Below are 22270 nucleotides of genomic sequence, written 5' to 3' on the forward strand. Positions count from 1 at the left end.
TTTTAAATGTTACTTTTTTAAAAATATTTAAGGTTATTCGTTAGTAATCCGTCCCTCCCATTGGTTCATCTTCTAGAGTCAGTGGCCGATTATGGTATGGAGTGATTTCAGTGCCAACAGAGATTGTATTTGAATTTTATCATTTTGAATTTGGTTTAGGATATTGAGTTTGATATTTTTTTATGTTTAAGGCACAACTTGAATCATTGAATTCATACATTTTACTTATACTTCAGTTTCAAATCCTGAAATACATGAATATTTATGGTAGATATTGTATTCATTGTCTGTATCAAGTTTACAAACCATCTTTTGAAGTTATTCAAAGTTCCATATATTCAACTTCTCAGATTCCGTTTTCAAATTCAGCTCTCTAAATCCAGCTTCAAATCCACAGCCAACATCCTGATACTTTGCCGGAAAGGAAAGGTAGAGGAGAACGGATACTTTTGGTCATGTAGTGTATGTGGACACCTGCTCGTCGAACATCCCATTATAAAATCGTGGGCATTAATATGGAGTTGGTCCCCCCCCCCTTTTCTGCTATAAAAGCCTCCACTCTTCTGGGTAGACTTTCCACTAGATGTTGGAACATTGCTGCGGGGACTTGCTTCCATTCAGCCACAAGAGCATTAGGGTGAGGTTGGGTGATTAGGCCTGGCTCACAGTCGGTGTTCCAATTCATCCCAAAGGTGTTCGATGAGATTGAGGTTAGGGTTTTGTAGTCCAGTCAAGTTCTTCCACCCTGATCTTCACAAACAATTTATCTATGGACCTCACTTTGTGCAATGGGGCATTGTCATGCTGAAAAACAAAAGGGCCTTCCCCAAACTGTTGCCAAAAAGTTGGAAGCACAGAATTGTCTAGAATGTCATTGTATGCTGTAGCGTTAAGATTTCTCTTCACTGGAACTAAGAGGTATAGCCCGAACCATGAGAAACAGCCCCAGACCAATATTCCACCTCCACCAAACTTTATAGTTGGCACTATGCATTCGGGTAGGTAGCGTACTCCTGTCATCCACCAAACCCAGATTCTTCTGTCGTACTGCCAGATGTTGAATTTAGTAAAGGATCTAGTTGATACTTAACTTATGTTTTCCTAACTGCATTGTTGGTTAAGGGTTTGTAAGTTAGAATTTCACTGTAAGGTTGTTGTATGTTGTATTCTGCGCATGTGACAAATACAATTTGGTTTGTATTTTGATTTGATTGGAAGTGTGACTCATTACTCCAGAGAACGTGTTTCCACTGCTCCAGAGTCCAATGGCGTTGAGCTTTACGTCGCTCCAGCTTGTGTGTGGCTGCTCGGCCATGGAAACCCATTTCATGAAGCTCCCGACGAACAGTTATTGTGCTGATTTTGGTTCCAGTAGTGAGTGTTGCAACCAAGGACAGACTTTTTTTATTTTATTTTATTACCCCTTTTTTCCCCCAATTGGTAGTTACAGTCTTGTCTGATCGTTGCAACTCCCGTACGGAGAGCCTCGTGTCCCCCGAAACACAACCCAGCCAAGCCGTACTGCTTCTTGACACAATGCCCGCTTAACCCGAAAGCCAGCCGCACCAATGTGTCGGAGGAAACACCTGGCGACCATGTCAGTGTGCACTGCGCCTGGCCCGTCACAGGAGTTGCTAGAGCGCGGTGGGACAAGGACATCCCTGCCGGCCAAACCCTCCTCTCACTGTGGTAAACGAAGCGTCTGGCAGTTTCTGAAGCCAATGTGCCATGTTGAATATATTTTCCTCCAATGAATTTCGCTCTAGCATTTCAACAGTTTTGGTTATAAGCTATTATGACCCTATTTCTGAAACCTAAGACTCTCTTGAGCATGGATGTGCTTTCTGTTCCCCTCTGATCATGGGCCGTGTTAGAAGGGAATGTCAAACAAAAAACGCAATTTGGCCCCGATAAGAATATAATTTGCCCTCAGAAAAGCCTCAATTCGTCAGGGCATGGACTCAACAAGGTGTCGAATGCGTTCCACAGTGATGCTGGCCCATGTGGACTCCAATGTTTCCCACAGTTTTGTCAAGTTGGCTGGATGTCCTTTGGGTTGTGGACCATTCTTGATACACAGAGCGGGGAAACTGTTGTGTTAAAAACCCAGCAACGTTGCAGTTCTTGACACAAACCGGTGCACCTGGCACCTATCTATTCTAAGGCAATTAAATATTTTTGTGTTGCCCATTCAACCTCTGAATGGCACACACACACAATCCATGAACTTCTGTTATGAGTGTGGGAACTTCCTGCCTCCAGGAGACAGTCTTCTGGTCCCACGGTGAGGAATGGAAGAGGAAAGAGAGGAAGAATGCATCAAAGAGAATGAGGAAAGCAGAGGTTGAATTTCATGACGAGTGATTTCTGGGGTAGTGTTAAGTACGGAGGTAGAGGCATTGAAGTTGAAGATTCCCAGTGTTTGTGACGCCTGCCATTTGGTGCGACCCAGACCTGGTAGTGAGCGTGGGGAAGTGAAGGAGTCACTGTCAGTCTTTAGACAACGAAGTCATGTTAGGATATATTAAGTTATCCTGTTAGAGTTTTTGTGCAGAACCCACTGCAGTGTTTCAGGTTCCACCTGTATGGTCAGTTGCAGCAGTGTGTAGGATGGACATTCCAAGATGTGATAGTGTGCAGGAGGGCATGGGACAGATGTGATGTTTTGGTGGGACAAGTTGTGTGTGTCAACTGTAGGAGTGCCCATGTAGCTGGGGAAAGGAAGTGTGCGTTGTGAGAGAGGCAGGTTGAGGTGGTCAGAGTAGTACAGAAGTTGTCATCCATTTGGGAGTGAAGAAAACAGGAGGAAGGGTTAAGGATGAGGGATCCTGAGAGGATGACCTTGAATAGTGGATCTGTGTACAACAGAGGGATAGGTCAACAAGTGATATGCTTCAGTAAGGTTGTATTCTCAGTGTTCATACAGTGCATTTTGAAAGTATTCAGACCGCTTGACATTTTCCACATTTTGTTACGTTATTCTTATTCTAAAATGTATTATTGTTTTTTCCCTCTATCCCATAATGACGAAGCAAAAACAGGTTTTTATACATTTTCGAAAATGTATTCAATGTATTTTTTAAACATAATCACATTTCCATAAGTATTCAGACCCTTTACTTTGTCGAAGCACCTTAGGCAGCAATTACAGCCTCGAGTCTTCTTGTGTATGACGCTGCAAGCTTGGCACACTTGTATTTGGGGAGTTTCTCCCTTCTCTGCATATCTTCTCAAACTCTCTCAACTTGGATGTGGAGCGTCGCTGCACAGCTATTTTCAGGTCTCTCCAGAGATGTTCAAATGGGTTCAAGTCTGGGCTCTGGCTGGGCTACTCAAGGACATTCAGAGACTTGTCCCAAAGCTGCTCCTGCGTTGTCTTGCCTGTGTGCTTAGGGTCGTTGTCCTGTTGGAAGGTGAACCTTCGACCCAGTCTGAGGTCCTGAGCGCTCTGGAACAGGTTTTCATCAAGGATCTCTGTACTTTGCTCCGTTCATCTTTCCCTTGATCCTGACTAGTCTCCCAGTCCCTGCTGCTGAAAAACATCCCCACAGCATGATGCTGCCATCACCATGCCTCACCGTAGGGATGGTGCAAGGTTTCCTCCATACATGACGCTTGGCATTCAGGCCAAAGAGTTCAATCTTGGTTTCATCAGACCAGAGAATCTTGTTTCTCATGGGCTGAGAGTCTTTTAATGCCTTTTGGCACCTAAAGGATTAGATTCAGTGGAGGCTGGTGAGGGGAGCTATAGGGGGATGGGCTCATTGTAATTGCTGAAATGGAACTAAGTGAAACGTGGTTTCCATATGTTTGCTGTGTTTGATACCGTTTAATTTATTCCTCCTATAGCTCCTCCCACCAGCCTCCTCTGTTTAGGTGGTAGGATAAAAACAAAAATTAAATCATTGTGTGGATCAAAATATAATGGCTTTATACCCCAATCTAGTTGGTGGCGGTAATGCAACATACATTGGATGCCATCTGCCATTGAACCTCACCGAAAAGGTTTGGGTCCAGTGGTAGCAAAGATATTTCTAACTAACCCAAGATAGTTCATCTGTGTCGTTTACAGTGGAAGCAAATGAAGCATTGTGAGCAGAACAAGCAAGGAGGTGGGTAAAGCGAATCACGAACTATCGAGATCCTATTGGCGCGTTGTAGCATATATTTGCATATTTCCATTAAGGAACGCCTCCTCTGTGAAGTGCGTGTGTACACAAACTAATTTCGACCGTGCACTCCTAAACAGCAATTTAAAAAAATAATTTGGGAAAAAGTGTCAAGTATATAAACCTTAGTGCACTGTGTTCGTAACACATTTTAGTTGGGGAACATAAAAATTAATTGAGATCAGATGTTTCATCGATTAGAAAATTAGCAGAACGTTGGACCAGTTTAGCCGACTTCCATCCATTCCAACGACCCGCGAATGGACTTCCTCTCACTACCATGTTTGGTGGTGAAAAAAACATTCTTAACAGATGCGTCAGATTTATGGCCCTTGAGGTGTCTGGGTTACCCCTTCAGTCTGTGGTGCTGATAGTAGTTTCAGCATCCAAGGAGGCGGGGTAAGGAATGGAACAGCGGAAGATTCAAAATGGACGAAAACATAAGGTAGGTATATCATCTAACAATTGTGACCGCCAAACAGTTTGCACTATGCATGATAACATAATTACACTAATTATGTGGATATGACTGTTGCTGTCTCTCAGATACGCCTAATTTTACGCAACCGGCTGGAGAGAGATTTTACTAGCAACTAGCTAGCTAACTTCCCTAGCCATCTAGCTAGCTACGTTCGTTACTATCCAGCTACATACTTGATCGTTATAATGGGTTTGCAAATTGGTACTTCCAAGACTTAGTTGCTTGTTGGCTCTTTGACACATCAGACCTGAACATTATTTTTTAGGTAACATTAAGTAGTTAATTAGCTACTAAACAATAACAACCAGACTATTTGTCTCCACTCTCTCCCCTCCCACCCCGGGTGGACCGTGTGCAGTCTAGTGACCTCTCAGGACCCTGCACCACAGCCGGTCATCTTCAACCCAGACTTCTTTGTGGAGCGTCTGAAACATGAGCGTCCCCAGGTGTTCACCGAGCTGATCCTCAGTAACATCACCAGGCTCATAGACCTGCCAGGGGATGAGTTTGCCCAGCTCACAGGAGAGGCAGACCCCAGACTGCCCACAGCACACACAGGCTTCCTACGCTCTTTCAACTTCCTCAAACGCAAAGGTGAATTAACCATAATGTTGTGTACTCTACACACACACACACTGAGGTCTTTGTGTGGTTTGCAGTCTGTGCATTTCAAATGTCCTGTGCTGTCCATTCACTACACATCTTTTTTTGTGGTGATTTCCAGATAAAGGAGTGGTGTTTGGTGCTCCTCTGACGGAGGAGGGCATAGCACAGATCCACCAGCTGATTGAATACCTCAGCAAGAGTGAGTTCTACAGTTATGCCATCTTTCCAAGCTCACCTTTCAGCCTGCATCTAGAAAGAAACATATCATTTGCTTTCTCAATGTTTTATAGAAGTGTTCTAATTTTACCAGTTCATGTCCTATTTCTGTCCTCAACCCTGGCAGGAGCACCTAATAGGCGTTCTGTGTGTTATTTTCTGGCCCAGTCTGTCTAGTGTTAATATCTCGTCTTTAAGTCTGAGCGCTGAATGAGTGAGTAGGTATGAGCTCATGGTCTATTTCCTGCTCTAGTGATGTCAACGTCTGAAAGTGGACACTGGGAGAGAGCAGGGGAGTCAATAATTCATCTGAAAACACTTTACTCTCTCCTTTTTTCTGTTTCTGTCTGTTCTCTCCTCTATTTTGCATTTCTGTTTGCCCCCCCCCCCCATTCACTCGCCACTGCGTCTCTCACTCTCATACACCTAATTATCTCTTCCCCTTATCTCTATCCATCTGTAATCCCTCTCTCTCAGACCTCCATGTGGAGGGGTTGTTCCGTGTGCCAGGCCACAGCCTGCGGCAGGCGGCCCTGCGAGAGATGTTGAACGCCGGGACAGAGATAGACCTGGAGACTGGGGACTTCCATCCTAATGATGCTGCCACCCTGCTTAAAGCATTCCTAGGAGAGCTGCCTGAACCCCTACTCACACACAGACACTACCACGCCTATCTGAAGATAGCAGGTAACATACACAACAAGCCATATAACCTAAATATACACGAGTACACCCCCTCCCCTTGCACTCAGAACAGCCTTAATTTGTTTGGGCAAGGACTCTACAAGGTGTCAAGCATTCCACAGGATCTTTTTATCTTGCCCATTTACCCTCTGAATGGCACACATGCACAATCCATGTCTCAATTGTCTCAATGTTTTAAAATCTGTCTCCTCTTCATCTACACTGATTTGAAGTGGATTTAACAAGTGACATCAATAAGGGATCATAGCTTTCACCTGGTTCACCTGTCATGGACAGAGCAGGTGTTCTTAATGTTTTGTATGCTCAGTGTAAGTGTTACATTTTAAACTATTTGGGGATGCAAGTCTGCCAAAAAGCAAACGTTATGAAAATAGGAGTGATTATCTCCAGAGCTGACCCAGTTTGATGAGAAGGGGAACAAGACTTCAGTGCCGGATAAGGAGCGTCAGATCGAGACCTTCCAGCTGCTGTTCATGCTGCTGCCTCCAGCCAACTACAGTCTGCTCAAACTGCTCTTGGACCTGCTCTACCACACCGCTCGCAACCAGCACAACAACAAGATGTCTGCCATCAACCTGGCCACCATGGTGGCTCCACACATCATCTGGCCCAAACATGTACGTCTTGTTCAAACCAAAGTTTATTGGTCGTGTACACAGTTTAGTAGATGTTATAGTGGGTGCAGTGAAATGCTTATGTTACTAGCTCCTAACAATGCAGTAAAATGTCAAACCAGACAATCCCTTTCTCTCTCCCTCCCCCTCACCATTCCTCTCTCCCTTTAGTTGATTATTGTTGTCTCTTCTCATTAGTATTGTGTCTTTTCCAGGTGCAAGCCAGTGACCTCCAGGGGAATATTAAGAAGCTAAACAACTCTGTGGCTTTCCTCATCAAGCACTCACAGAAACTCTTCAGGGTGAAAATTGACTGGCTAGCATTCATTCTCCAGTAGCCATTTTTAATCAATATCCCTATTCATTACCCTCCCCTCTGTCGCACTCAATCATCTGGGTTCTGGAACAATAACTGTCTGGGGATTTTCACCGGAGTCAATACTGTGTCTGAATCAGTCAATCATTTCACATGTCAATCACAGTTTGGTCGCCTGAAACCTGTGAGTTTTGTGTGTCTAAGTCTTGTTTATCTAAACAATGACAAAGGTGGTAATTGTCTGTGTTTTTACTCAAGGCTCCTGCGTATGTCAAAGAACTCGCCCGCATGCATTTTAAAGGATCAACCACCTCCCAGTTTACGGTGAGTACACTACAGAAACTCTGTCTAGTTGATTTCGATCACTATTTGACTGTGTTGGGCAACCGAAATCGATCATGTCTTCTATCAGGGAATATCTCAAACTCAGCGAAGACCTGTTATCAATTCACTCCCCTTCTCCCTACCAGGATGGCCTGGCCCTGTGTGGTGGGGGTGCTCACCCCTCCCCCTCTAAGAGGGCTGGTGGGGCTGTGACGTGTACAGACGGGACCACCAGCAGTAACACACACACTGAGCTGGCCCTCAGAGAGCTTTACCACCAGGTCAGCAGCATGCCTGAGTCTGCCAAGAAGAAGAAACTCATCAGACAGGTGGGACACACACATGCCTACACCTGTATTTGCAGAATGTGCATAAATAATGAGTGTTTGGCCAAAGGGGTGGCAGGTAGCCTAGCGGTTAAGAGTGTTGGGCCAGTAACCGAGAGGTCGCTGGGTCAATTCCCTGAGCCGACTAGGTGAAAATGGCTGATCGCTGGCCGTGACCCCACTCAAGGTTTCTTGGGGAGTGGATTATGCAAAAAAAAAGGCATGCATATAATACACATTTGTGAAATAGGATAAATGTACGGACCCACCTAATTATTGTCATTATTATTAAGACTTTCACTGTTCTTGTGTGTTGTGTAGTTTGCTAAGCAGATCCCTGGGACACCATTGAGTGACCAACAGACACTGTACTCGAATAGGAAACATCGCCGCTCACGCTCCTTTGGAGGAATCAGGGTATCGTCAATTATTTAAAATAATAGCTAAATATTCTGTCAATCCCAGGAAGATGTTAGACAGGATGTGTGATTTTGAAAGCTATGTTTGTGTGTGTACCAGAGGAGAGCAGTAGGTACCCAGGGCCCGGTGGAGAAGTCTAGCAGTAGCCTGGTGACTCCAGGATCCAGCAGCTCAGCAGACAGACAGGAGAAGGAGGACAGCAGCTTTGGATGGGTAAGTACTATACATCACTCCATAGCTGAGTCACTCTGTGTGCGTAATAGGAACGGTATAGTGAAGTGTTACTTTGTCTCAGGTTCAAACCAAACAAATGAAACCGTCTGTTTGCCTGGTTAGCAGCATGATTCACAGCTATAAACCTGTCACCAGTGGGTGACTGCGTCGTTCTCCCCATTTACTAATATGATAATAATGGTAGAATATGGTCATTTTAGAGTGACATATATGCAGGGCTCCAACCCACAGTCCTGGTGAGCCAGTTAAACCATGACTACTGCGTTGTGGTATGGATGGAGTGTATTATCATGAGCTCACCAACCAGTGGCTAACCACAGGGCAAACTCCCTCCCTCAACTCTCCCCAATGAGGTTTATTTGAGTGACATTGTTGGATGAGTTTGGCGCCCAGGTTAAGTACAACGGACATAACTCTAAAACACACGAGGCTGTTCTCTCTCTTCTCTCAGGATTCCCCGTCTCTGAAAAGGATGTGCTTTTCGTCAACGCAGGAGACGTCGGTCTAGTCGTCAGCTCAGCTCATCCACAACTTTCTCCTCTCACTCTCAAAAACATTTCTCTAATTTGGTTTTAAAATGAATCTTTTAACAAACAGGGCGAGACCCTGAGAGAGTTAAACAGTCAAGTAATTTACAAGCCAAATAATGTGTTGTCTTAAAAGCAGTAGAACCATGTAGACCAGTAAATTAGTTTTCATCTCTTCCTTGTTCTGTTTGGAAAGACAACACATGTACACCTCGGTCAATCTGGTCAATTAGGAGTTAGAATGATTAGAAAAACCAGTGAGAACCAATTGAAAACCCACATTTTTGTGGTTTAAACTTTTGCATGTGTTTTGAGTTAGTTCCTACTGTGTAGAGCATGCCATGTGGACAAACATTGTCTCAGGTAGGTAGAAGTAAGCTGGATTTATAGGGAGTTTGCGCTGGTTTGGAGTAAACGTTTAAGCTAAGCAAAGTGTTTTGAGTGCCTTAAAATGATATTAGCAAAGTAGTAAAGTTAATGTGTGATGCATTATATTGAATTGAATCTTTATTTAAGCCTAAGTCCCATTGAGATAGTTTAATGTATTCCAGTTGGTGTGACTGGAGGCAGGAGCATTGTCTAATGTGTTCAGACAGACTGAGCAGAGATGAGTGTGAAAGAAAGATGGAGGGAGAGGTGAGTGAGAGTAAAGTCTTGGAACATGGTATGTAGGGCTATGACTGGTTTTCCTGGTCTGGTCATGTGTTAAGGAAAACCTAGTAGACGTGAATGAGACCGTAGGAGTAGCTAATGGTCTGCTGTTATTACAACTGGTGTGAACTCACTGTTGCTTTGTTTGGGAGTGTTTCTGTAGCCACGGTCTTAATCTGTCAAAACTGATTTATTTTTATTTTTTCTCTTTTTTCTGTCTCTTTAAATACTTTTTTTCATTTTTACTGTTTTGTATTTTTTTATTTTTTTTCTGAGACTACAACCAAAATGTGTATTAATGGTATTATTATTTTTTATGCACTTATGTTTTATGCAATATCTGTCCTTTTTGATACTGTTACAGAAAAGGTTTTCTATGCAATCTGTTACAATATTTGTTATTTAATATCACATGTTTTTATCCATGGCCGATCTGCATTGGTTCTGTTTTATAGCTATTTTCAAAACCAGTCAGACATTGATTGCTGAATCCTGACAAGATTCAACCATATCTTCACACAAATCCTCTACCAACAAGAATTTTTTTATTTTTACGGAAATGTGAATAATTTACATCTGTTTCAAGATTTCCTTTTTTTCTAGTGGCAACATTAACTTTAAATGTCAGCGGCATTTCCATTCTACTGATCTGACTATTGAGCATCAGAATTCTGTCTCAAGCTGTTTCAATGTGAATGTACTACACGTACAACAGCATGTCTGTCATTATTGGTGCTACTGTGAAGCTATGCAACAAACTGCCATTAAAATACAATGAAACAAACATCTTTATTTCCTTTGTGGTCAAATGTATTTATTTATTTAACTAGGCAAGTCAGTTAAGAACACATTTTTATTTACAATGACGGCCAAATCCTCCCCTTAACTGGACGACTGGGCCAATTGTGCGCCGCCCTATGGGACTCCCGATCACGGCCGTTGTGATTCAGCTCGGGAACGCTACAGGGTCTGTAGTGACGCCACTCGGGAGCTCTTATTGGTTGTGTGAAATATTGATAATCAATAGTGGCGCCACTGGGAAGCTATGCAACAAACCGCTGTTCAAAGACAATGAAACGAACATCTTTATTTCCTTTGTGGTAAAATGTGTTATTGGTTGTGTGGAATATTGATAAGAGGTAATGTTTTAAACTGATACGATGTCATGCTGAAGATGGACCGTGATTGAAGATTTTATAACATGGCATGGTTTTATGTAATGTACATGTTTGAACATTTAATTCACAGGTATTTAGTGAATATTTAGTTCTTTGACTTTGTCTGCTCAACTGCCTGGAACTAGTGACCGAGTGTAGTTTAGTTTTAACCACAAGATGGAGGACTTGAGATGCAAATGCTCAGCCTTTTGTAAAGATGCCCTGAAATCACTTTAGTAGATGTTTAATGTTAAATCTTATTTTTCAGCTTGGAAACGTGTAGAATTTTACTTTGTTATAACTGAGATGTTCAGAAAAAGTGAATGTACATTTCAATAAGATTGTTTATCTTGTTTATGGAAGTGATATCATACACTTTCCTTACATTCCAGGAGCAAAAGTCTAAATTAAAATGCATCTATTTTTGTCTGCAGTTTATTTTTCTCCTGGAAATTCTGTGAATAAGCAGTAGGTTATGAAAGAAAGGAACTAAGAAGTTATCCACAACGCAGGTGGTTGGAATGTGTGTGTCATGATTGTGTTGCATGTTTGGTATTAGAAGTATACACAGTGCACCTGTGTGTGTGTGCACATGCCTCTTAATGTGTGTGTGTTGTGTATGTTGTACACAGGTTTTACAGACCTCCAGCAGGGGACTGCTGCCACTCTCCTGTAGGTCCTGTAAATACACAACAAGACAGCAGTGACTGCTGGAAATACCAATGGTCACTACTGTATATAGTTACCAGGTCAAACTGGTTTTATTTAGAATGTGTTCTCCACACAGTTTGGCCCATTCTCAGTCAGACACACATCCATGCCAAACTTTGGTTTTAGAAGCCGGGGAGAGACAACTTTTTTATTTCAAAAACCTTTTGTTTTTAAATCCAGTCGGATAAACACTCCAAACAGCCTACCCGACCACACGGAGGCAAACCAATGCCTCATTTTGTCATTCCAATCCCATTCTAATGATAAAACTGTGGGGGACCAAAATGCAATTTTAGAATGTGGGTTGGACATGTCCCCAGTGAAAGCTGTGTCCCTGATACATAGTAGTGTTTTAGATTAATTAAACTTCACACAACTCTTCTATTTTCTCCATTTCTCCAACTCTAGTTACTACTAAATTACTTCACAATTACTACACATAAAAAAGACATGCACCTGAGTCTTGAGGTTGACTTATTTTATTTCCTATATGAGTTGTGGTACTGTTTGCTAGTACTCTTAAGTGCAAATTGGTGTCGTCCCTTCCCACATCTAGGACAAACAGAGAGGTGTGTGAGTGTATTCCATTCACAGCTCTGTAAGCGTGTGGAGGGACAGGGAGAGACGCCCTAAACACCACCCTCTCCCCTGTGTTCAGGACCCATGTTAGGAAGATCTATACACCACTGACACTTTTACTGGGCCAGATGGATCACTCTCTCTCTCTACTACGTGTGTCTGGTGGGGCCGAGGAAGGACGGAACACACTTCTCTTTTTGTTCGTACAGTACCTCATCTCCATCAGCCTCTGTCTTTTTCTCCTCCTTGTTCTTTGTAAGCCATAGATTGGGCTTCAGGTTCTGTTATAGTGTTTTTACGTTGGGATGGCTCCACCACAGTGCATGCAGGAAGAGCCGGAGCACCGAGGACTTTATTTCATTGTTTGGAGAGAGGTTGGAGACTAACCTCCTCCTAGCCACCACTATGGACTTCAACAGTCTACTAATGTCCAAGTCCTTATATTAGGTGGTCATAAATGTACATTTTGTATGTATGTATTTAAACACACACATACATACACCTACACAGACCTTTGTGATACTGGGGACAGGGGTTGAACAGTGTCACAGGTTACTGCTCTCTGCTCTATACGGGCTGCCTGGAGGCAAGCCTGGGAGAGAATGAAACAGAATAAAGGACAGAGAGATAGTTGTGAGGGTGAGAATAAGAGAGAAAATGAGGGACGAAAAGACAGATTGAGAGAGTTCAGGCAGGGTTCTGTGTGTGTGTGTGGGGGGGGGGGGGAGGGGGAGGGGTGGAGTCAGGGGTCTGCTATTTGTAGCTCCTTGTGATGGATGACTGCTGTGTGTGTAGGAGAGAGAGATAGGCTTTTCTTCATTCTGCTCTATCCCCATTCCCCCTAGTCAGACAAGCAGAGCAGAGCGGGACAGAGAGAGAGAGAAGAGTCGTGAGCGAACGAGTGCGGAACAGAACAACTCCACAAAGAGAAGAGAGAGGAGGATAGTTCCCTTTGCGAGAAACAGAGAAGAAAATCAAGCCTTTCAGAAAACAACTGAGGACATTTACTTATTTCTAGCCCTGTTTTCTGTTGTAACAGTGAGATTTCTTTCTCATTCTACGAGAGCCTACACACTGATTGTAAAACACTTGTATTGTGTAGTAGGAATTGGGGATTTTGCAGAGAGAAGGAGAAAGAAAGAGAAAAGGCTTTTTTGGAGCCAGGTTTTGAGAAGCAGGAGGCTGCAGTTGTGGAGATCATGCCCGGTAGAGGAGCTTGTTCTGGGGCAGGCGTGGGGAGGTTGCCTGGGTACTGGGTCTGTGTGCTGGTTCTCTGTGCCCTGGTGACAGGCTACGTCAGCGCGTGCCCTGCCCTGTGTACCTGCAGTGGCACCACGGTGGACTGCCATGGGCTGGGCATCAAAACCATGCCCCGGAATATACCCCGCAACACAGAGAGACTGTAAGTATTTACTTCTGTACAATACCTGTGTGTGTTTGTGTCCCCGTCTGTCTGTTTGTCTCTACTATATGTGTTTATTTGTCTGTCTGTCTGTCTGTTTGTCTCTTTACTGTAAGTGTGCATTTGTCTGCCTGTCGGTGGTTCTATGTCTCTGTGTGTCTGATTGTGTGTGTGGTGGCGCACATGACTTTGCTGAAACAGAGAGAGAACAATAGCCCTGAGTGGTGTGTGTGTGTGTGTGTGCGCATGCATAGCATTCCAGTCAGGTATAAATAGGCATGAGAGACTGGAAAGAGCCGGAGTAGATGTATGCCGTTCATGTGTCCATAATTGACATACCTGCCGTTGTTGTGTGTGTGTGTATGTATGTCTACAGGCTCACACATACATACATGTTCACCGTAAAATGTGGAAATGCTCCAGTAATTAGTTTAATATAATTACTACAATTGACTGTTGATCTTCACTATTTCCCCTTTTCTATGCGGCAAAATGTTACTGTGAGATGATTAAATCAGTAAGCTTCTATTTTGATGTGGTGGTATGGTATATGTATTTATGAGCTGAATTTCACTCCATATTTGCATCTTTTTTTATTTCAATCTTCTCTATTAAAATAATCCATTGTTAATTTGACTCCCTCTAGACGAGATGTAAATGTTAGCCTACATTCTGTTGGTTCCAGGACACGGTGTATTCTCCTGATGATATAGTCACTATCTGTAGACTGGATCTTCTCTTTCTCTCTCTTTCCCCCTCCTGCACCGGCCCTCCCTCCCTCTTGCAGACCCCCCTCTCCCCCAAATTGTTAAATCATGTAGAAAATTAAGCAAATCTGCTCCTTAAGTGTGTCCTGCCTGTGAGAAGATCTGCTGGACGTCTTGTGGCAGGAAGGAGAAAGTGGAGGGATGGTGAGAGAAATGGAAAGAGATTTCTCCTTTTATGGATTTCCTTTTGAAATATTAATCTGTAAATCAGTGGTGAGGAGGAGGATAGGAGAGGTGAGGGAAATAGATTGTTCTGTTTCAGCTTCTAGAATAGCTCAGATGAATAAAAGATGCTGTGGGAACAGAGGAGAGAAACACTTGTGTCAGAAGCAGCGTTTGCGTAGCGGGAGCTGACTGCATATTTCATGAACTCCATATTTCATTTCTAAGAACACCTTTTTGTAGCGCATGCATGTGTCAGAGCTGCTTGTGTGTTCACAGACAGAACACACACACACAGACACACGCTTGGGACATTTTCTAGGGGGAAACATGCCGATTTTGTGGTTTCCTTTTACATGAACAGCCGTATGCTCTAAGAGTGTACCGTAGTTAAACTGAAGTGTGTTTTATGTGTTGCAGTTAGTTTATGTATGTGTGGGTCATGTATACTAGCTGTTATACCTGGGATTTGTAATGTGATTTCATGCTTCAAACCGTCTTGCTAAATAGGACGGATCTCTGTGCCTCTCTAAATGCTTCTGTCTGTGTGTCTGGCAGACCTTCACTCTTTGGCGGTTAGATTTTTAAGTTGTCCGTGTGTGCGTATGCCGTGCAGATTTTAGTATTCGGTAGTCATGCGTTTCAAGTTTTCTGTCATTGCGCTCGCGTATGTGTGGTGCGTGTGTGTATGTCACGTAGAAGGTTCTTGGTCTCCATGAATTGGTTAGTTAACAATATAAACTCTCTGTAATCCAGGGCTGGTATATAGGGTGATCCATCAAGATGATTGAACAAGTCAACCCCCCACCCGCTGGTCCGCTGGGTCTGTGTGTGAAAACACCGCTAAGGCTGATAATAGTGCAATATTGGTGAGGGGTCCTGGGGTAGACAACTACTGGTGCAGAGTACAGACCTTTTGACTTCAGGTGGAGAGAGGGGAAGGTATGAAGGAGGTTAGAGGGACACAGCCTGTCTGGACAAGCTTTATTGGCCAATCCTGGACTGCTGGGGCGATTTGAGGGGAAAGTGTGTGTGTGAACGATGTGTGTTGGTCAGTGTGTTGGTCAGTGGACCGTGAGTATGTGTGTGTGTGTGTGTGTGTGTGTGGGTGATTTGGGGGAGGTCTTGACACTGACTGCAGTTTCCCATTTACACTTGTCACTGTGGGTTTGGATCAGCCCTGACCTCTGACCTCCACAGACTGTATCTCAGCTCAGATCAGCTCAGCCCCAGGTGTTAAAATCACACCACACAACTTCTCCTGCAGTGGTTTCAGAAATGGCCACAGGTTTCAGAAATGGCCGTCCCTAGCTTGCATCTATTTCTCTATTACCATCCCTTCTTATCTATTTCTCTTATCTGTGTTATCTCTCTAATGGATCCAGCTATGGCTGCTGGACAGCTCTGATAACACTGTGGACTATCTGTGTGGAGTGGCAATGAGCTGATAATGGTATTGGAATGACTGGGCTGGCCTCGTTCATCCTCTCTTCAGCAGAATACCACCCTCCAGCCACCTCAGGGTCAGACTCATCGCAGTGTTGTCTCTCTTATTTACAATGTGTGCTTTGTCCTATATTTTATTTTAAATCTCAGCCCCCGTAGGAGGTGTGTTTTTGGCTGGTGTGTGTGTCTGAAGGGTAGTGTTAGTAGAAGACTATCTTTATGCCAGAGAATGCCCTGCTCTGGGATACGGTAGAGTGTTGGACTCACCCCAGACAAGCATGGACTCCATGTGCATTCATTGTCTACAGCCTGTCTGCCTGTCTGTATGTGATGGTGTATGTGCGTACATGTACAGTACCAGTCCAAAGTTTTTTTTGTGTGTTTAAAAAAAATTCTACATTGTAGAATAATAGTGAAGACATCAAAACTATGAAATAACACATATGGAATAATGTAGTAACCAAAAAAAGTGTTAAACAAATGGATATATAGCCACCCTTTGCATTGATGACAGCTTTGCACACTTGGCATTCTCTCAACCAGCTTCACCTGGAATGCTTTTCCAACAGTCTGAAGGAGTTCCCACATATGATGAGCACTTGTTGGCTGCTTTTGATTCACTCTACGGTCCAACTCATCCCTAACCATCTCAATTGGGTTGAGGTCGGGTAATTGTGGAGGCCAGGTCATCTGATGCAGCACTCCATCACTCTCCTTCATGGTCAAATAGCCCTTACACAGCCTGGAGGTGTGTTGGGATATTGCCCTGTTGAAAAACAAATTATAGTCCCACTAAGCGCAAACCAGATGGTGTATTGTTGCAGAATGCTGTGGTAGCCATGCTGGTTAAGTGTGCCTAGAATTCTAAATAAATCACAGACATTGTCACCAGCAAAGCACACCCACACCACTACACCTTCTCTTCCATGCTTCACGGAGGGAACTTCACATGCGGAGATCATCCATTCACCTACTCTGTGTCTCACAAAGACATGGCGGTTGTAACCAAACATCTCAAATCTTGACTCATCAGACCAAAGGACAGATTTCCACCAGTCTAATATCCATTAATTGTGTTTGTTGGCCCAATCAAGTCTCTTCTTATTATTGGTGTCCTTCAGTAGTGGTTTATTTGCAGCAATTCGACCATGAAGGCCTGATTCATGTAGTCTCCTCTGAACAGTTGATGTTGAGATGTGTCTGTTACTTGAACTCTGTGAAGCATTTATTTGGGCTGAAATTTCTGAGGCTGGTAACTCTAATGAACTTATCTTCTACAGCAGAGGTAACTCTGGGTCTTCCTTTCCTGTGGTGGTCCTCATGAGAGCCAGTTTCATCATAGCGCTTGATGGTTTTTGCGACTGCACTGCAAGAAACATTCAAAGTTCTTGACTTTTTACGGATTGATCGACCATCATGATCTTTATTCGGGGTGGCAGCGTAGCCTAGTGTTTAGAGTGTTTGTACTAGTAACCAACAGGTTGCAAGTTCAAATCCCCGAGGTACAAGTCTGTCATTCTGCCCCTGAACAGGCAGTGTTCCTAGGACATCATTGAAAATAAGAATTTGTTCTTAACTGACATGCCTAGTTAAATAAAGATTAAAGTAATGATGGACTGTCATTTGTCTTTGCTTATTTGAGCTGTTCTTGCCATAATCTTTACCAAATAGGGCTATCTTCTGTATACCACTCCAACAATGTCACAACACGACTGATAGGCTCAAACACATTAACAAGGAAAGAAAAATGATTCCATAAATGTACTTTTAATTAGACACACATGTTAATTGAAGTGCATACCTCATGAAGCTGGTTGAGAGAATGCCAAGTGTGTACAAAGCTGTCATCAAGGCAAAGGGTGGCTACTTTGAAGAATCTCATATATAAAATATATTTTGATTTGTTTAACACTTTTTTGGTTACTATGTCATTCCATGTGTTATTTCATAGTTTTGATGTATACACTATTATTCTGCAATATAGAAAGTTGTAAAAATAAAAATAATAAAAAATAAAGAAAAACCCTTGAATGAGTAGGTGTGTCCAAACTTTTGACTGGTACTGTATGTGTGTCTATGAGTATGTACTTGTGTGAGATAATAAAGAATGGAATAGATAGATTCATGTGGGGGAGCTTGGAGGCTTTGATGGCCAGGTTTTTTCCAGGGCTGTGCCAGTGTGTGTGCCAGGGGATGCCTGCAGTGTTTTTGGCACCACCCCACAGCCGGTATAAGTGACAGTTCTCTGCTCATCTGATCCATAATTTACTCTTGACAAGAGAGAGAGAAAGAGGGAGGGGATAGAGAGAGGGTACTGGGGAGATGGGGAGGGAGGGCGAGAGAGAGAGAGAGGGAGGGCGGGGATAGAGAGAGGGTTCTGGGGAGATGGGGAGGGAGGGCGAGAGAGAGGGAGGGAGGGCGGGGATAGAGAGAGGGTTCTGGGGAGATGGGGAGGGAGGGCGAGAGAGAGAGAGGGAGGGCGGGGATAGAGAGAGGGTTCTGGGGAGATGGGGAGGGGGAGGGAGGGAGGGAGGGAGAGAGAGAGAGAGGGAGGGCGGGGATAGAGAGAGGGTTCTGGGGAGATGGGGAGGGAGTGAGAGAGGGGTGGGGATAGAGAGAGGGTTCTGGGGAGATGGGGAGGGAGTGAGAGAGGGGTGGGGATAGAGAGAGGGTTCTGGGGAGATGGGGAGGGAGGGAGGGAGGGAGAGAGAGAGAGAGGGAGGGCGGGGATAGAGAGAGGGTTCTGGGGAGATGGGGAGGGAGTGAGAGAGGGGTGGGGATAGAGAGAGGGTTCCGGGGAGATGGGGAGGGAGGGAGGGAGAGAGAGAGGGAGGGGATAGAGAGAGGGTTCCGGGGAGGGAGAGAGAGAGGGAGGGGATAGAGAGAGGGTTCCCGGGAGATGGGGAGGGAGGGAGAGAGAGAGGGAATGGATAGAGAGAGGGTTCCGGGGAGATGGGTAGGGAGGGAGGGAGGGAGGGAGAGAGAGAGGGAGGGGATAGAGAGAGGGTTCCCGGGGAGATGGGGAGGGAGGAAGGGAGAGAGAGCGGGAGGGGATAGAGAGAGGGTTCCCGGAGAGATGGGGAGGGAGGGAGGGAGGGAGAGAGAGAGGGGATAGAGAGAGGGTTCCCGGGGAGATGGGGAGGGAGGGAGGGAGGGAGGGAGGGAGAGGGAATAGAGAGAGGGTTTCCGGGGAGATGGGGAGGGAGGGAGGGAGGATTGGTATTGTGGATGAATAAGAGAGAGAGTGATAACAGAGAGGAGAGAGTGAGAGAGAGAGGGGGGGTGAAGGATAGATGAGGGTTGGGAGAGGTTGGCAGGGACAGAGGTGTTAATCAGTGATGAAGGGATTACCACCTCCTGACAAGTGAGAGAGAGAGAGAGACATCCCAGCTCCATGGCCAAAAAAAGCTAATGAATGAATAAATGAGGTTTAGGAGGACAAAAGCAGGTCTTCTCCTGCAGCAGACTGTTCAATCAGGTTTGTATTTTTTACGACACCATTTCTGCCCTAATCTTTCTAGAGAGGACTGCTTGATGTTGGTATGAGGGCCGTTCAGACAGTGTTTGTGCTGATATTACAGGGCTGGAACAAAATGTAGTGCAGTGTGAGTTGTTTTGTTTCCCTGTTTAATTCCTGCTGAAACATTGAGAAACCTATTCTTTTCTCTTCTTGACTTGAAGTGCAGATATGTCAGGTTTGAAAGATTGTTCATCAGTGCAATGGTTCAGTAAATGATCCCATCTCTACAGAGAGTATTCAGCATTTGTGCAGCGTCTTCTCTGCTGGAGAAAATCCGTTGTGCGCATGCACACGCATGTACACACACACACACACGCATGTACACGCACGTACACACACACACACACACACACACACACACACACACACACACACACACACACACACACACACACACACACACACACACACACACACACACACACACACACAGAGAGATCAGTCAGTGCCCATCAAAGCCAAACACATTGGTCGACATCTGTCATACAGGACCAGAGCTGTGTGTTCAAAAGATCTTCATAGATCAAGTAAATATGTAGATTGTGTTTTATCCAAACAGAGGGACTAACACAGTGCCACATTTTCAGCATGTGGAAATCAAAGTCACAACTCTGGTGTCGACAGTACCCGGCTCCAAATAACTCAGCCATATGAACCTGAGTAAAACCTCCTGTCACCATATGTGTGTGTGACTTTGTGTGTGTCCTGTCGTGCAGCAGTAAACCATGAAAGACCCCCAAACTGTGAACGTGGTTCTAGTCATAACCGCAAAATCTGTGTGTGTTTGAGTGTGTGTGATGTTTTCCCAGTCTGCTAGTCTCTAACACAGACACTCAATAGCAGATGCTATCTGTGTTTTATTACTAACTGTCTATTTGACCATTTTCCCGGCTCATCTCCTCCTTTCCTTCAACCCCTTTCTCTATATCTCCCTCTCTCTCTATCTCCCTTTATCTTTATTGTGGTGGGATTCTGTTCTCGAGGTTGTTGTGGTAAGAAGGTTTGTGAGTGTTTGTGTATGTGAAGTCCAAAGGAGGATGGTTCTCAGGACATATGTTTGGGCTAAGCTGATATCTGTTGCTGATGTAGTCAACTTCATACTTGCTTGGCTGCTTAAACTAGATATTGATGTCAATGGGAGGTTTGCAAATTACATTCAGGATTCAGTGTGTGTGTGTGTGTGTTTCACACCATATACATGGTCTGTGGGAGTGTTTGTGTCGGTGATGGGGAATATTTACTTCTCCTTATTGGTACTGAGTACCCTGAGGCCTGACCAGACAGACTAAGAACTGTAAATAATCAGGAGGTGAAAACACTCAGACCTTAACCTCCACACACACACACACACACACACACACACACACACACACACACACACACACACACACACACACACACACACACACACACACACACACACACACACACACACACACACACACACACACACACACACACACACACACACACGAAGACCCTCACCTCGTCCCTCGCTGATAGAGCGAGAGAGAGTGAGAGAGAGAATGAAAGCAGCATTTAAGGGAAACGGGGAGAGAGAGAGAAACATGACCTCTGCCTGTAGATTGAAGCATTCCAGCCTCGTTTCTGTTATTCTGATCTGTGGTCTGGTTTCTCTCTCTCTCTCCCCCCTCCCCTCTCTCTCTCCTTTAGTGGGTAGTGTTGGTACAGGCATGTTCTTTAGGATTGTGCTATGTAGGTCAGTGTCTCTCAGCTCTGCAGGCCACACTACACAGATTGTAGTGAATAACAATCCCAGATGACATGTCCACTCCCTTGAGAACTCTCTCTGTCTGCATATTGCTGATCTCTCTATCGGACAGCTTTCTCTGTCTCTCTGTATCCCTATGTCTCACTGTCCTCTTCGTCCCTCTTTATTTCTCCTGTTCCCTCTCTCCTGGCCTGTGACTCTCCTGGCTGCCACCTCCATATGCTGTGGAATCTGGTCATGCTGGCAGTGTGCCACACACTCAACTAGACATCTAGCTACCTGCCTGTCATGCTGTACCTAGAAAGTTCTGGTGGAATTTTACAGGGACATTTTATCAACAGAGTTAAAAGTACAATCAACCCATGGAACTGTAGTTCTTTGTAGGCAGGCAGGCAGGCAGGCAGGCAGGCGGGCGGGCTGGCTGGCGGGCGGGCGGTCGGGCGGGCGGAAAGACGTGACATGATACTGAAGGTTGGGGGTCTCTGCTCAGTTAGTGGTTAATTTGTTTGTAATGAGGATCAGTGTTCACTGAACAAAACAGAGGGTCTTGCTGCTGAAATGACCAGCTTGTTCCCACAGTGAGGAGCTCTGAGCTCTCCCTCCATCAGTATGTGTCCTCTGCCCTGCCAGCCCAAAGCTGTCCACAACAAATGACTCTATAGCTACAAACACTGCTTCTCTGGCTCTCCACCAAACAGGAGTGTGTGTGTGTATTTATATGCACCATGTGTGTGTTAGCAGAATATGTGTATTTATATGCACCATGTGTGTGTTAGCAGAATATGTGTATTTATATGCACCATGCGTGTGTTAGCAGAATATGTGTATTTATATGCACCATGCGTGTGTTAGCAGAATATGTGTATTTATATGCACCATGCGTGTGTTAGCAGAATATGTGTATTTATATGCACCATGCGTGTGTTAGCAGAATATGTGTATTTATGTGCACATGTGTTTAGCTATTAAAATGTTATATGCACCGTATATGTACATATGAACACGTGTGCATGCATTTTGTGTGAGCATCAGGCAAGTGTTTGCTTTTTCTCCCTCCCGCTCTGGATTCCATTTCACATAATAATAATATTGCTAAATTCAAACCTGTTCTATCCCAATGCAGCCTGCCTTCCTTCTCTCTCTGCTCAACTCAGCCCAGGGAACTCAACAGATGGCAGGAATAAACATAATGACTTTTTCAGCGT

General features: G+C 44.4%; 2 protein-coding genes across 2 annotated transcripts in view; both read left to right on the top strand.

Annotated features, from left to right (window-relative positions):
• Positions 1-4212: 4212 nt before the first annotated feature.
• LOC135512159 (rho GTPase-activating protein 19-like) lies at positions 4213-10373 on the top strand. The gene is made up of 11 exons (XM_064933876.1): positions 4213-4614; positions 5009-5244; positions 5375-5455; positions 5950-6159; positions 6568-6794; positions 7007-7093; positions 7366-7431; positions 7578-7760; positions 8079-8174; positions 8277-8390; positions 8863-10373. The coding sequence occupies exons 1-11, from the start codon at positions 4598-4600 to the stop codon at positions 8917-8919; spliced, it is 1374 nt and encodes a 457-aa protein (XP_064789948.1). The 5' UTR covers positions 4213-4597; the 3' UTR covers positions 8920-10373.
• Positions 10374-12843: 2470 nt separating this feature from the next.
• LOC135512160 (slit homolog 1 protein-like) overlaps positions 12844-22270 on the top strand; it is a 189173-nt gene continuing 179746 nt past the window's right edge. Inside the window, 1 exon segment of the mRNA XM_064933877.1 lies at positions 12844-13438. Within this exon segment, the coding sequence (XP_064789949.1) occupies positions 13236-13438 (203 nt within the window). The 5' untranslated portion in view covers positions 12844-13235.

This window comes from Oncorhynchus masou, chromosome 24 (genome assembly GCF_036934945.1).
Source record: "Oncorhynchus masou masou isolate Uvic2021 chromosome 24, UVic_Omas_1.1, whole genome shotgun sequence".
NCBI classification, from domain to species: domain Eukaryota; kingdom Metazoa; phylum Chordata; class Actinopteri; order Salmoniformes; family Salmonidae; genus Oncorhynchus; species Oncorhynchus masou.